A 16,455-nucleotide genomic window follows, 5' to 3' on the forward strand; every position below is an offset into this window, starting at 1 on the left:
TTTTTCATGATCTGCATTATGTATGTATCACAAATAAGCATGAATATCTCTATTGTTACGTCATAATACCTCTCTTGACGTCAAAAAGTCAAAAAATATAGTGCACACTGTTTTGTTTTAAAAATGACAGTTGAATGGCGTAAATTTACGGCAATTCATCAGAAAAATAATGTAAATATAAGAAATGAGTTTAATTTTTTGAAGATTCATGAGGTATATGAACTATACAATATACGCCGGCATATTTATCATGAATGCGTGAATCATTAAATATGCCGGAATTGAATTTAGTTCAAACCTCATGAATTGTCAAAAATTAAATTCATTTCATAAAGGAATTGACGCCATATGTACATAATTTAACGTCAATGTTTACAAACATGACGTATACATTTCAGTTTAGCCATGAATCTTTACAGAAAAAGGTCAATTTCTTCGAAATTTTATGTAAATCATAGCACATGTGTGTTAGGATTAATCATTGACAATATAATGTGTAGAAAAAGATAATATTTCTTCAATGAAATATGTCGATATATTGCTCCTGAACAAACTTGCGCTCTATAAATTTTGAAGCAAAATTGCCTTTAAATTTTGCTCCTCTTTATGAAAAAAGATATAAAATCGGACTAGTTTGTGACGTGAATAGCAAAAACAAAAATTGTGAATACACTGCTTTGACACCATAATATTTTCTGTTAATTTATATTTCTCATACAATTTATTGAATTCAGCACATTTCAGGAAGTTTTCAAAATTTGACTTTTATGCAATATACTGCATATAGTTCTTTAACAGTTATAATAAAACTTAAATAGAGCATGAGCAGTGTCAATTTTAGTATACTAGATAGACTATAATGCCCAATCATATTAGCCAGTTCAATTCATTTTTTTCTGAAATTGCTACAATGTACAAGATACATGTATTGAGAGTAATTCTATGGTGAGTTAATCCACTGAGAAATATATGACTTTTCTGTTGATTGTGGAATTATTTCAGGTGACAGTAGAGTTAAGATTAACTTTCATGAAAATTAATGACATTGACACAGTGGACCAGAAATTTCAGGCTGAGATCTTTATCCAAGCTAAGTGGGAAGACCCATTACTCGCAGAAGATGACAAGGTAATGGCACAAGTTTTCCTGGGGGTCATTTTTTTCGACAAAATCAAAAAGAAATTGATATGAAAAAAGGAAGACAATAAATAGTTGAATTCTTGAGAAACACTGGTGAAATATGCGTAAATATACACAGCATGCAGGTGAGGTCTCATTAAATTTCTATCGTACACATATTCATATAGTAATTTCTGTTCAAAAGTAATTTTTTTTTGATATGGCAGGTGTTTGACCCAGTGATGATGTGGACTCCAAAGTTGATCATTATAAACGTTGACGGCTCATTCCTGGAGGAACACAATGAGTACTCTATCTCACACAGTGCTACTCACCCCCCTCATGTCAACCTCATATGGAGATTCAAAGCATTCTTCAAGGAAAACTTAGAACTGCAGCACTTTCCAATAGATGTTCAGGTGATTGTTGCATTACTATTACAAAGTAAAGTGTGCATCAGTATCTAGATATTACACTTCAGTTGAAGTACCGGTAGTATTGGCTATGGGGACTGTGGATGTATGCCTGAGAAGGTCAGTGGTTTTAGCACTTTACTATAGCACTGTGCACCAAAAATGTTTTTTCAGCACTAGTCTAGTTGGGCTTAGACAATTGTAACAAGTGGGGAAATGTGTTGGCCAGACTGGGACTTATGTTCTCGTCAAATAGCGTGACTTAATGTGATAAACCGTACTAAGATGTTTTACTATATTTTTCTGAAGATCATTCTTGTTTGCAGCTAATTTTGGTAAGATATTTTTTTTTAATTTCTAAATAATCAAAAAGATTTTTTTTTTACAAATAAGTAAATATTTTTCAAAGCTTACATAAATGTTTAGTCGGCAAATGTACATGCACGTCACGCAATGATTTTCGGGGTTTTGTTTAACCGTGTTTATCTCTATAGCTTACTTTTAATTAATTTTAAAAGTAAAACAATAATTTGCAATGTCGTTTTTCGTGTTTTAGAGATTCATAAACATTTGAAGTAACAAAATAAGTTTATTTTTTTTCCCAACCATATCCCCCATTCTACATATAATAAAATCCAATTCAATCAAATTTTACGGTCGATCTACTACTATCTTCTGAAAGAACCCAAAAAAACCGTTTTCGTATGTCGGAGAATTATCTAGATAATTATTTTTTATCTAAAATAATAAAAAAAATCTTACATGTATTTAGTACCAGAAATACCCATTTCCGTTTTTTTCTTCAAAGTCGATAATATAATATATTAATATATTATTCTTTGAATTCAAAATCAATATAAAGCCTTATTTCGTTTTGAAAATATCGATTCCTAAATAATTTGAACTTTTTTGCGTGAAGAATCGTGCGTTTGCGTTAGCAATCGTGTAAGATCGTGTAGCGTGTAGAATCGTGAACGTGAAGGATCGTTCGTGTATCAGGTTTAATCGTGCGTTAATCGTGCGAAATCGTGCGTGTAACCTGATCGTTCGTGTAAGTTGTCAACAATAACGTTCCAGCCACTGTATTTAGTACATGACTATATCTACTGCATGTATGCATATTTTGGACAAAATCGTTCGAGTGGTTTTTGGACAGGAACTTCCGAAAGTTACCCCCCTTTAGTTGTTTACAAGGAGAGAAAATTTTTAATCAATGAACTACTTAAACCTAGATTTTCAATAAAACCAGGTTAGATATAAATGTCAAATTTCATTGGCTTATTCCTTTGACCATTTAACACAAAAACATAGTCATCTTTTTGATATACATATCATCAAAACAATTTTTAAAGACCTTAAAGTGAAAAACTATGAATTTTCTAAGCCTTGAAAATTGGGCATTTTTCAGATTCAAAATTTTTTTGTGAAAAAACCTGTCGTTTAATTTTGGTAAAAAAAACTTTCTTTAGGTAGCTGGTAGTAAAAATAATCTTCATAATTTTTTGTATAATTTTTGTACGACCAGTTTTGATTTAATAGCGGAAAATTACCCCCTCCCCCTTTCTCAATAAATCACGTTCCCGCGCATCTTTCAGACGGGGGTCGATCACTTTGTTATATGAATCTACAAATACACATTAAAAAAATAAATTGGAATATTGTTTTTGCTTCAAAAATATATTAACTTACAAATTTAAAAGTTCTCATATGTAAAGCGTATTTAAATGTAGATTTTTAGGCAATTTTTGAATACCCCTATCACCCCCACCCCTTCCTTTTTTGCGTCGCAGACCATTAGCGTTTGACGAAACGTCGTTTACAGTGCAAATATACTGGTATTTCGTCAAGAATCCCGGAGGTATGCATTAGTTTTTAAATTCATGAATGCAGAATAAATATTGACTAGTACTGTTTTTATATGCACAGTGTATCAGGAAAAAATTACTGAAAGATTTTAGTGTTTAGTCCATAAATGTATGCGTTATGCATTCCATATCACAAGAAACCTGGATACGAATTCAAGTTTTGTTGAACTTGAATATGTTGATTTTTAATTTTATTTCTTTAATTTTATTCATTATAAAAATGGTGTATGTTCAACTCTCCTGTGATATAAATGGAATAATGTAGTTTCTTTCATGTCATTATTTCAAACGAGACAGTATGTGGCCGTGGGGATACATCGACATTTGTATTAGATGTACATACACCCCTCATGATATTGTACACATTTCTTTCAATGTCGTCGCTTCTAAAGTTAAAATGAAAATTCCGTATTTGTTCACATTAACTTCAAAATATCAAACATTAAACTCTTCATCTATTTCAATTCATTTCAAATCCCATATTGATATTTTTTAAAAATCTTATAGGCTACGTTTTGTTTTGATTCGAGGAAATGCGAACCGACATTGTTGACAGAAAGTCAAAGTTACGATACGCGATTTGCTGCGATAGGGTATTCATAAATGCAGATAATTTCAATGCAAGTGAACAATTCTTTTCAATTCTATACTTACATTGTGTATATGAGGTCTATAGTATTCAATTCTCGGATTTATCAGGTCTTGCTGTAAATGTATCTGATTCTGAAAATAAACATCTCCTACATTTTCAGAGTTGTTCCTCTTTGATCAGTAAGGGTCTGAGAACAACATCGATTTTACATTGTAAAAAGTTTATTGTTTATTTATTGTTGTTTTATTTAATTAAAGAGGAAAAACAATATTTATATCGTGTATGCACAAATTGTAATGAAGTCGAAGACCATTCATCGGAATGTTATATAGCCAGTTGTACATAGTGAGAATTTTAGCAATGTAAAATAAAATTTTCAGAATAAAAAAAATGCTGCGCTTTGATCAAAAATACAATTTGTTGTATACATATGAAATGAAATGAAATAAACATTAAGGGATGGTATTAATATTTTATGTCTTGCTTTTTACGGAGTTTAATCGGGTTAATTAAAAAAATACTTATTGATTGAGTATGGTACGCACAATCACAGCCAAGCCCCATATCCCAATTTTCTTTCATGATTGATATCGGGATCGTTTTACTCGTCGTTTTGACGCTTTATTTTTGACATTAAACTTGACGTCACGTCAAACGTTCAATTGAAATCGCAAGAGTTATCTCCCAGAGTGTGTTGTACGTCTTTAAGGCATTAAGTAAAGTTCTTCCAACACCACTAAGCAAACACTTCTAAAAATCACAGCAATTCTCTATGAAAACCATTAAACATAGGTAATCAGAGATTACAGAGCTCACCTCAACGAATGTTGTCTTTAAGTAAGGCAAAGTCACACAATTAACCAACAAAAAGTATACATTCCAAAAATGAAAATATTTTTAAAAGCAATTTTGATCTGATACTTTGAAATAGACCTACATAAAAAATTTAAACTACTTCTTCTTCATGAAAATGTAATGAAAATCCAGCATCTGAAGCAAATTTGAGAGTTTTCATCTCTTGATGCAGCATTTGTGCAAGTTTGGTTTATACAATGTTATATAAGCCTTATAGTTTTTGGTAATAGACCTGCAACCATAACTTTTACCTTGTCTATTATCTGAAAAATGTATGTCCAATTCAGCATCCGAAGCAAGTCCATTAGTGTGCATCCTTAGATGTATCATCCATGCAAGTTTGCTCATTATAGGGCTCATAGTTTATTGGAAATGAAACATGCATCAAAACTAACATTTTCACTCATCCACAAAAAGTAGGTCAGATTCAGCATCCGAAGCAAGCCTGGAAGTATGCATCCTTAGATGTATCATCTATGCAAGATTGGTCATTAAAGAACTCATAGTTCCTTGGAAATGAAACCTGCACCAAAAACTTTTAACTAATCACTCAACCGGAAAATGTAGGTCAGATTCAGCATCCGAAGCAAGCCTGGTAGTGTGCATCCTTAGATGTATCATCCATGCAAGTTTGGTCAACATAGGGCTTAAAGTTACTTGCAAATGAAACCTGCACCAACAACATTAACCTGTTCGCTCAACTGGAAAATGTAGGTCAGATTTAGCATCCGAAGCAAGCCCGGTAGTATGCATCCTTAGATGTATCATCCATGCAAGTTTGGTCAACATAGGGCTTATAGTTACTTTGACATGAAACCTGCACCAAAAACTTTAACCTGTTCACTCAACTGGAAAATGTAGGTCAGATTCAGCATCCGAAGCAAGCCCGGTAGTATGCATCCTTAGATGTATCATCCATGCAAGTTTGGTCAACTTAGGGCTTATAGTTACTTGGAAATGAAACCTGCACCAAAATTTTAACCTGTTCACTCAACCGGAAAATGTAGGTCAGATTCAGCATCCGAAGCAAGCCCGGTAGTATGCATCCTTAGATGTATTCATCCATGCAAGTTTGGTCAACATAGGGCTTATAGTTACTTGGAAATGAAACCTGCACCAAAAACTTTAACCTGTTCACTCAACCGGAAAATGTAGGTCAGATTCAGCATCCGAAGCAAGCCCGGTAGTATGCATCCTTAGATGTATCATCCATGCAAGTTTGGTCAACATAGGGCTTATAGTTACTTGGAAATGAAACCTACACCAAAAACTTTAACCTGTTCACTCAACCGGAAAATGTAGGTCAGATTCAGCATCCGAAGCAAGCACGGTAGTATGCATCCTTAGATGTATCATCCATGCAAGTTTGGTCAACATAGGGCTTATAGTTACTTGGAAATGAAACCCACACCAAAAACTGCACCAAAAATGTTAACCTGCTCCAAAAACATTAACCTGGTAATTCCTTTGCTGAAATTGCAGCATCTGAAACTTTGTCTGGTACAATAAAACACACTAAAACCATCTTCCATGCATGTCTAATCAGTATAGGACACAGAAGTAATTAAAAAGAAAACTGCTCCAAAAAACTTAACCTTAACCTGGGACGCCGACGCCGACGCCGAGGGTATCACATAAGCTCCCCCCAACTTCGTTGAGGTGAGCTAAAAATAATGACTGAAAATTTTTAAAAAATGATAAATAAAATGTAACGGATTAAATGTGCATGTTGGTATCAAACTTAAATTAATTGAGACTTTAAACAGACTTGACTCTGTTACATTACTGAAGCTAAATGCATCACCGTTATCTAAATCTCATTTTTAATGACAGGTTCTCTTTCACCATTGAGCCCTTAAAATAATTTTTGTCTTTGAACACCATACATATTTCTCACATTATTTTTTTTATAAAGAAACAAAAACAAGCCAGGGCAGATGGTATAAAAGATCACAGACAAATATACAGGATTGGGTCATTTAGGTTGTCAATATCTTCCTCCACCAAGCATGCACCACAGATCATAAAACTCTGCTAGTTCCAGATTTACACATCATATAAATCATGTCAATCAGTATTACAACAATGACCGTCACATTCAATGGGTTTTCTACACAAAAGCCTTTTACAACATATAGAAGACAAACACAGTACAATGTTTTTCAACAGAAGCAAAGTCAGAGTTTTGTTTCCTTCAACCTTCATTTCATTGCTTAATGTAATTAATTGTTAAAATGGAACAGATATAAAAAATTTTGTTAACATTAAATGAACCCAAATTGTTGGTCCCTGGCATTTTGTTTTAAGTGTGTTTCACTGTAGTTCTCTTTGTTTTCTCTAACAACATTGATTAAAAAAAATCTGAATCCTTTCTCAGCTTTGTTACAAAAGAGAGAAGAGAAACAACATTAGGCCATGCAAAATTAATTACTTGGTTCTCAGGCCTTTTTTCAAGAAATATGATGAGGGAGGGAGGCATTTTTTTTTCTTTTTTATTGCCCCCAAAACATGATGAGGCAGCTTTTTACATTGTACAAAACCTCAAAAAATGATGAGGGAGGTGATTTGGTGTTTATATTTTATTGATTTAGCAATAAAAAGGGTCAATGAGGCACCCTTGGAAGAGATGAGGGAGGGCCTGAGAACCAAGAAAATAATTTTTTTTTGCCTTATCTGACTTGCTTCATCTCATTTGATACTGGTCTTTGAATAAATCTGAACACATTAACACTGGTCCAAACTTTTGTCTTTATGTTCAGAAGCGACATGTACACATAATTTGAGGCATAATATTGGATTTCCATTTTTTAATAAAAGCTAAATATGTAATTTTTTGCTTTGATGTTAAATTTCTTAAATATTTTATTTTTAACATATCAAAGCATGTAAAACATCTTTCCAATATACTGTTACTTGGTAGACACTGACAAGAAATAAAGCTGGTCAGAAGAGACCTTCTACTAACCTTGTACTCGAAGTTTGAGATGCAGAAGTACAGGACATCCAGTATCTGAGCGAGTACGTTCACATTGAGCTCATTCCACCACTGACGGAGGACTGTCTCGTCTGCGTTCTTTATCACCCACAGGAAACAGATCAATAAATTACGAGTGCACTCAGTCGTCAGGGGACTCTTTTTGCTCTGTTGAATTACAAAGGTGAGATCAAAACCTTAGCGAAACTTAACATAATCAATTCAGATAAGGTAAAAAAGAAAAAAAATTAATAAATTTATATTACCTTGTAAGTAATTGACAAGTGTTCAGAACATTTACCCTATTCTTTTTATAAAATTTCTTCACAACCAAATTCTCACAATTAAATCTGTACTCAATAAGATTTATGAACTAAGTATCACTAGTTAGCCCTCAACCTTTGGTTCATCCAGGCCACCAGGATATTCCTGAACTCTCCCAGCAAACACAGATGCCCCAGCTATCTCCAGGGCCACACTGTGACTGATCTTATCTGCCTCCTCTTCCTCTGGGCAGGTGTGTCTCCGAAGGTCAAGACCGGGGTCACTCAGCTGGGGGAGGGCCTCGATCACAATCCCGATAATCGGCATGTACAGCGCCGCCAGCCGAGCCTTCATCTCCACATCCATGTAACGAAGGTCAAGGTCATGGTTGTACAGTAAATTACGAACAACATTGATGGCTCTCTGATGTATATTTGGATTACTATGGAGAAATATTAACAAAAGCTCTTTAGACATTCAAGCATTTGTGATGTATTTTGTGAGTACATTTCTAAGCTCAATTCAGGACAAAGAAATACAGTCAAACTTGTTTTAAGAGGCCACCTTTGGGAAGTCCGGAAACTGGCCACTTAAGACAGGTGGCCTCTTATTCCAGTTTGTCCTCAAACAGGACAATCGGTCAATAAATAAACAACATTAAGCACTACAGTTAAATTGATTAATCATAATTAAACAGGTCAATTTCACAAAGGCTTTTTATGTGTATATATAATAATTCAAGCTTATTTAAAAAGAATATTAAAGAATTCCAAATGTTTAGGTTTTGTGCATGTTTCTATTCCTACATAATAATTAAAAATCTTGCATTCATCAGTGTGCTTTTGTTACATTAAAATATAAAATTCTTTTAATTTTCATTTGAAGAAATACATACAGTGCCTGACTATTATCCTTTTTTATAAAGAAAAAATACACAAAAATACAGTTTAATGGTAAATAAAATAAAGCAAAGAAATTAAAAATACATGTATGTTCACTTTCATGAGTTAAAAAAAATGGTCAGCAGTATAACACCCCCCCCCCCAAATTAATTAATCGGTAATTAATTTACTTGCTGATGTTTTTAAAGTCTGATTAATCTTATTGTTTATAAAGCTTTATAAAAGAATTTCTATGTAACATACACAGACACACAAATGAAATTAAGCAGTTGACCAGAGAGATGTATTTAGGCAGTTGAAAATCATTCCATAACACAGGTGTCAAGTGCAGCAGAGCGTAACTAATCCCTATTGATCGTCTCTTGATAGTGAAATTCACGAGATAATCATGGCATATGAAGCACTTTGTTTTCACAAGAGTAGCAATTAGGGCTTCTACATGGATTCAAAATCTAAAAGGTGTGAATTTCTTTAGCTAGAGAAAAGTATCAATTGTAATTTAATTCTTTTAATTTCTCAATCGGCGATCTTGAAAAATAATTACAAATTGATCTAACAGGACAAATATTTTATTTTCATAAACACAAACAGAGTTCAGCGTAACTAAAAGCAATTTGTTTAATTGCATTAATAGGTTAAATTGACTAGCGAGGATATAATTATTCAAGCCAATGCGTTTAAAAGATGTGATAGGATCGCAACAAGTGACGAAATGGCCGCCTATTACAGTGTCAATAAGGCTGTTGGGGGAGGATTTGAGTGGCCGCTGGCCGCGTTACACAGGTGGCCGTTTATTCCAGTTAAAATATATAGGAAAAATCTTCGGGGGGAACTGAAAGTGGCCGCTGACCGCAAGTGGCCGTTGATTTCGGGTGGCCGCTAAGACAAGTTTGACTGTATACTGAAAGTGTTGATTTTCTTTTTTTTATTCACTATTCTTGAATGTAAAAGATTTATAAATATTCATGGAAAATTTCTTACATAATTACACAATTGTCATTATCTTTCTATGCAACACAAGACAGCATGTAATTAAACATCAGTAAATAATGATAAAGACTCACTGTGTATCCAGGGCCACCTTGAGATCAGACAGAATAAGGCCCACCAGGAAGTGTTGCTGTCTGAACTGTAGTGTGAGCTCGTAGAATTGTCCACGATCCGTTAGTGTCGACGTGGACGTGTAGGACGACATTGAATTCGTGCTCTGGATACTGGGGGTGGGGCTGGCAGCTTTACCAGAGGTGGGAGTCAGAGGGGTCCCAAACGGGAGATTCAGAGGAAAGTAATGCTCATGGCTGCAGACAATCCGTAGAAAGTCCAGTCTATGTAACATCAGAGTGGTGGAGTCCGATAAAGTCTGGATCTTCTCTGCTATCTGTTAATACACAAGTGAAAACAATACATGACAGGTATAGGACAAGGTATGAAAAAGGGTCTTCAGTAACATCTGACTAAGTCTGAGAATTAGTTATTTTCTGGCTTTTAATTCTACCTTTTTCTTAATTTGAAACAAAGCATATAAAAAAAATCAACATAATAGACAGAATTATACTGACCGCCCCACAGTAATTGGCGATGAGATTGAAGACAAAACCTCGATCCATGAAGCTCAGAAGGTCATGTAAGAAGAAGGCCAGACTGGTGTTAAGACTCCGAATTATCTGTGGCTCCTGAGGATGAGAACATTTAAATATTAAATACAGGGAGTCTTAATAAAACACTGACCATTACAAAAATTACATATTTGTTATATGTATAAAGCAAATAATAGCTGTACACAGAGAAATAATTTAAATATCTATACAGATAAACATTTCACTTGAACCCCAGAAATTTTATCCTTATTGTGCTTGTCTGTCATTTCTTAACCTTGTTGACATATAAACTTTTACCTTGATGTACTTGTCAGTGATTTGACCTATGAACTTTTACCTTGATGTACTTGTCAGTGATTTCCTTGTTGACTAGGTTCATTAAGGCCTCAATATCCTCCACAAAAGGTTTATCATTGAACCTCATCTGACGAGGAACATCCAGCTTCTGGGTTTTGTTAAGATGTTCAGCCATACTTTTTATCTGCAAAAGTGATACTTCATGTGAAAACAGAAAATACCTTTTATGTTGTCTTGAAATGATAAATATCTACTGAAAAAGATTTTTTTCTATGTATGACTATGATATTAATTTTTTTTTCTTTTTGACTGGATACTGATTATCATCATGATGATTATAAAGAGCAATGTTCACACACAGGACTCTCTAGTGAGAACATAAATCAGAAGACTTGCAATAAGTTCAAACAAGAACTTAAAATGAGTTCAAACTAGACTTACAATGAGTTCACACAAGAACTTACAATGAGTTCAAACAAGAACTTAAAATGAGTTCAAACTAGACTTACAATGAGTTCAGACAAGAACTTACAATGAGTTAAAACATTAACTTACAATGAGTTCAAACATTAACTTTAGGGCTGTCACGGGTACCCGAAATGACCCGGAACCGCGGAACAATTAATTCGGGTCGGGTACGGTTCCGTTTTTCCGGAATTCGGTTCAGTTCCGATTTGTATAATAGAGTAGATTTTACTATAAAAATGGCGTCAAAAACGAGACATTTGTTAATACATTGCTATTATAAGGTGATTTAAATAATTTGGTACAATTGTTGTCTAGTCAGGAGGCTACTTTAAACTAGTTATAATGTTGCTATTTCTAAGATTAAATGAAAATATTCTTTTTATTGTTGAAAATAATACAAATCATGAGCTTTTCTTCCATTACCTACCCGACCCGGAAAACCCGAAACCGAACCTTAAAAAATCAGAACCGACCCGACCAGAAAAATTTTGGAACCGTGACAGCCCTAATTAACTTACAATGAGTTCAAACATTAACTTACAATGAGTTCAAACTAGACTTACAATGAGTTCAGACAAGAACTTACCATGAGTTCAAACTAGACTTACAATGAATTCAGATAAGAACTTACAATGAGTTCAAACAAGAACTTGCAATGAGTTCAAACAAGACTTACAATGAGTTCAAACAAAACTTACAATGAGTTCAATCAAGACTTACAGTGAGTTCAGACAAGAACTTACAATGAGTTCAAACAAGAACCAGGAGTGGGCGAATGCATGGTCTCTGTTCTGTCCACTGAGAACCAACCACTGTAGAACAAGCTCCTCATGGACAAGCTGTAAATAACAAAGGTCACATGACATAAATGTCACATTCCAAAGGTCACATGACATACATGTGACATTCCACAAGTCACATGACAAACATATGACATTCTTTAAGTACAAGAAAGTTTCATCCATATTAAAATTATCTTCGTTTTATGTCATGTAAATTCCACTGAACATACTTTAAAATTTTAATACATTACCATTTTCTCAAATTGTTTATCACTTTGTGTACTCAACAAAATGAAGGAAGTATTTTTTTTTTAATTAATGAAATCCACCTGACCTTCTTGGCCCTGTTTTTCATCATCTGTGGTTGGTTGAATTCATCTGCTCTCATGCTTCCTGTCCTGTCTAAGAACTTGGTGCCTCCTTAAAGGTCAACCAAAAAGAATTATTCTTTTGCTATAATGATTCCTACTGCGGTGGAATATAATTATATATTATTAAGAATACTCTCGTTTTTATGTAACTTCTTCAACCCTACAGTCTAATTACATATGATATCTGACATCTTGTTGTGTATAGGTACATACCCAGAATGGCTGATATCTCGTTGTCTGGTGAAGTGGGGGTGAGTGCGTTTAGATCAGGGTTACTAGTGCTCCTCTGGAAGGATTTATTTGAGACAGGAAGTGAAGACGGACGACCGAGTGTGTTGTATCCAGATCCCAGGGATGGCTCTGTAGCTGTAAAGATGCAAATAATCATGAGAAATGTTTTACTTTACACAAGCAATGCAATGACACACTGTTTTAGACAATGTTATTGTACATTAGGCCATGCAAAATTAATTACTTGGTTCTCAGGCCTTTTTTCAAGAAATATGATGAGGGAGGGAGGCATTTTTTTTTCTTTTTTATTGCCCCCAAAACATGATGAGGCAGCTTTTTACATTGTACAAAACCTCAAAAAATGATGAGGGAGGTGATTTGGTGTTTATATTTTATTGATTTAGCAATAAAAAGGGTCAATGAGGCACCCTTGGAAGAGATGAGGGAGGGCCTGAGAACCAAGAAAATAATTTTTTTTTGCCTTAATGATATTGTGTTTTGTAGGCTATCTGTAATGATGTAGTATTTGGAGACATACTGCAGTGACATAGTGAGCTGGATATAAACATGTGCAAAGGTTGTTGAACATTTTAAAAATTCAAAGACAATGTTTATACCTTTGTCAACATTTAACATAAATGTATATGTACAAATTTTGTATGGATTTCATACTGAATATCTTAATTTTGTCTCCAAAATTCATAGTAATAATATACATGTATTATGACAATATCAGTGAGATATTATTTTAGAAACTTGCAGTTTATATGTCGTGTTTAAGAAACTTACAACAGTGATGTAGTGGTCCAGTTTAAATACTTACAACAGTGATGAAGTGGTCCAGTTTAGATACTTACAACAGTGATGGAGTGGTCCGGGGTGGGGCAGACTACAGGAGAAGTGGACATAGCTAGCCAGGGTCAGGTTACGGCCATTGCGGTCATTCTTCTCAGAGAGTAACTCATGAACTCTCTTCACGACCAAAATAACCCCCTCAAAAGCTGGCTGTCCAATGTTAGCTACAAATAGACTCAACATTTTATTTTAATTCAATATACCATACCAATACTAAAGCTTGTTTTTTCTCCACAATATGCTGATACATGTAATAGGTCTATCACTGGAGCCCATTTTATAGTATTACACCAATTACTGTAGACGTTCTTTTTTCCACGGGGTCATACTTCCGCGGAATCTCAATTTCTGTTTAATCCATGGACAGAAAATTACGCAGATTTTCTAGAAAGTCACTATATGCCTTACATTTATATTTATTTAGCTTGGACAAATTTCTGCAGAAAATTTGTGACCGCATACATAGCGTAAATTAATACCTGAGGAAAAATGTACTTCTACAGTACCTTGATGCCCCCTAATATAGGTTGTGAGTATTCTTATAAATCAGATGCTATACAGTGTTACTTCGTAGTTCATACCTTGCTGCCCGCCTAGTATAGGTTGTGAATATTCTATACAGTGTTACCTGCTTTGTAATACACTGTTACCTTGCTGCCCGCCCAGTATGGGGGGTCTGACCATGAGGTACAGCAGTCTGTCCAGTATGAGGGGGAGGAATTGGATCAGATTCTATACAGTGTTACCTAGTAATTCATACCTTGCTGGCCGCCCAGTATAGGGGGTCTGACCATGAGGTACAACAGTCTGTCCAGTATCAGGGGGAGGAATTGGATCAGATTCTCCCCGCGGGCCTTGGGAACCTCCTGTATGCTCTGTCTCAGATCATTCTCAAACGAAGACTCTGTTTTTCTGGGAGGCAGTTTCTGTTCCAGGGTCATACGACAATTATACAGGAACTTTTCTAACTTGTCATCCTAGTGGTAATGTATTCCAAATGTTAATATACACCATACAAATTATGAGCTACTAAATAACACAAGAGATCAGATAAAAGGATTTATCCCTTACTTAGGCCAGATAAAATTAATCTTTAGATTCTCATCCCCGCCCGCCCCTCTCAAAATGTCCCGCTCCAGTGTGTTTTATTTCGATTGTTGGATGTTAATAAAACTATTTACATGTACAATGTATTTTTATTCAGCAAGAATTTAGGTCAAAGTTTAAGAGTTATCTCCTGTCTGTATTAAAAGTCGCTTGTCGCTATTTATAGCAAAAGAGCCATGTGAAGAATGGAGAAAAATCGGCAATAAAATCAGTTTAAATATTGAAGGAAGAGATAATTTGTCAGTGTAGAGAAGACAGAGAAGAATAAAGAATAAATAGCATAAACACGTCAAGATACCGTAACCACCACTGGCATGAGCAATTTTTGAATGAGATTTTAACTAACTAAAATATACACAAGGAAAATGACACCTGGTCAACTTTGAAGAAAAAAAAAAACATCGTTGGCAGACTTTTGAGAATGTTAAGTGCTAAGGAAATGTTAAATCTTAAAACTGTTCAGACCTAGGTTTTTCATTAGAATATTTCATTGGATTTTGCAAATATGATCTATTTTAATGTCGAATATGTCAAGTTTCAAGAACAATCAAATTTTTAAGCAAGGTCGAAATCTATAATATTTTACCCAAAACAGAGGGATTTGTTGGTAAAAACTACCGGGTAAAAGGTATTTGGGGAAAGGCCAATGAGAAGTCATGGATACACAATCTATTGGTATCCCCACTGGGTGTGCCGTATTATGTGTACTTGATAATTTGTTAATTAACTATGAATTTTTATTTTTTTTTTTAAAGCAAGCATTTTTTTTTTAAATATTAAAAAGAATATGAAAAGAATTAAATCTATTCACATTTGCATTAACATAATGAAAAAAAGAAATGTGTACGAGACGTCCATGTTTTGTTGATACTTATAATTTAACAATTATAAAAAATAAATAATAAAATCCGCCCACCCGCCCCGATTTTTTAGCAAATTAGGATGAGAATCTAAAGATTAATTTTATGTGGCCTTAAGCATGCTAACACTTTTACAGATACAGATATATAAACATCTTTTGGTCTGTGCCTCTTACCTGTGTGTGTACAGATGATACTGATCTCAGACTAACGTTAAACACCCCTTTGTGATCCACCCATTTCATATTTGGCAAGGTTGTCTATAAAGGAAATGTAAATTACTGTAAATACAGAGCATGATAGGGGTGGTGAACTTTTTCTTCAAGAAAATCAAGCCATAATACTCAGCCATTCAGATGAACACATGCTTTTATAAACTTAATTGAAACCAACACTTAATTCTTTATTCAAAATATGAATACGCTGTCTTATTTTTGAGCTGATGAAATGCACCAAAGGCAGCACTTTATAAGAATACAAATATGAAGCAAAAAGTAATTGCATATGTCCAAAAAGCTACTTATTTTTATTAAATGTTAATAAGTTTCTCTGAATATTCAAATGGTTTCAATACATGAATTGGTACAATTGTTATTGTAATTTAAAAAAGAATCTTTATGATTGATATACAGCATAAAGGGGGTCAATAGAATTCAGTACTATTTAATCATTAAGTATCTTGTTCCCCATTAAATGCTATGATTCACCTTTTCCTATTGATAAGATTTGGCAACATTCCATATCATTTTGACAATTAACAACTTTTTAAATACATTGTAGTAATCAAACTACAAGGAAATCATAAGCTTTAAGAACAATCATGTTTTATACCACTAGGAAATATTACTAAGCTATTTTATTGATTGTAAAAACCTAACAGTTAAGTTGTAGTCAAACACATC

At 34.1% G+C, this 16,455-nt stretch overlaps 2 protein-coding genes across 2 annotated transcripts; one reads left to right on the forward strand and one right to left on the reverse strand.

The window, feature by feature from the left end:
* The first annotated feature begins 380 nt into the window (after positions 1–380).
* On the forward strand, positions 381–1,586 carry LOC134275745 (uncharacterized). The gene is made up of 3 exons (XM_062758021.1): positions 381–425; positions 1,003–1,128; positions 1,347–1,586. Exons 1-3 carry the CDS (start codon positions 381–383, stop codon positions 1,584–1,586), a joined length of 411 nt encoding a protein of 136 aa, XP_062614005.1.
* A 5,208-nt stretch (positions 1,587–6,794) lies between these two features.
* LOC134275744 (dedicator of cytokinesis protein 7-like) lies at positions 6,795–15,843 on the reverse strand. Its single transcript, XM_062758019.1, has 12 exons — positions 15,730–15,843; positions 14,347–14,563; positions 13,589–13,750; positions 12,714–12,866; positions 12,464–12,549; positions 12,091–12,186; positions 10,920–11,063; positions 10,544–10,657; positions 10,049–10,362; positions 8,218–8,524; positions 7,810–7,986; positions 6,795–6,878 (listed from the first exon to the last, which is right to left on the reverse strand). Exons 1-12 carry the CDS (start codon positions 15,796–15,798, stop codon positions 6,795–6,797), a joined length of 1,923 nt encoding a protein of 640 aa, XP_062614003.1. The 5' UTR covers positions 15,799–15,843.
* Between the last annotated feature and the right edge of the window lie 612 nt (positions 15,844–16,455).

The sequence above is a fragment of the Saccostrea cucullata genome, unplaced genomic scaffold, assembly GCF_032062105.1.
Source record: "Saccostrea cucullata isolate Sc308-1 unplaced genomic scaffold, CSIRO_AGI_Scuc_v1 ctg8615, whole genome shotgun sequence".
Taxonomy (NCBI): domain Eukaryota; kingdom Metazoa; phylum Mollusca; class Bivalvia; order Ostreida; family Ostreidae; genus Saccostrea; species Saccostrea cuccullata.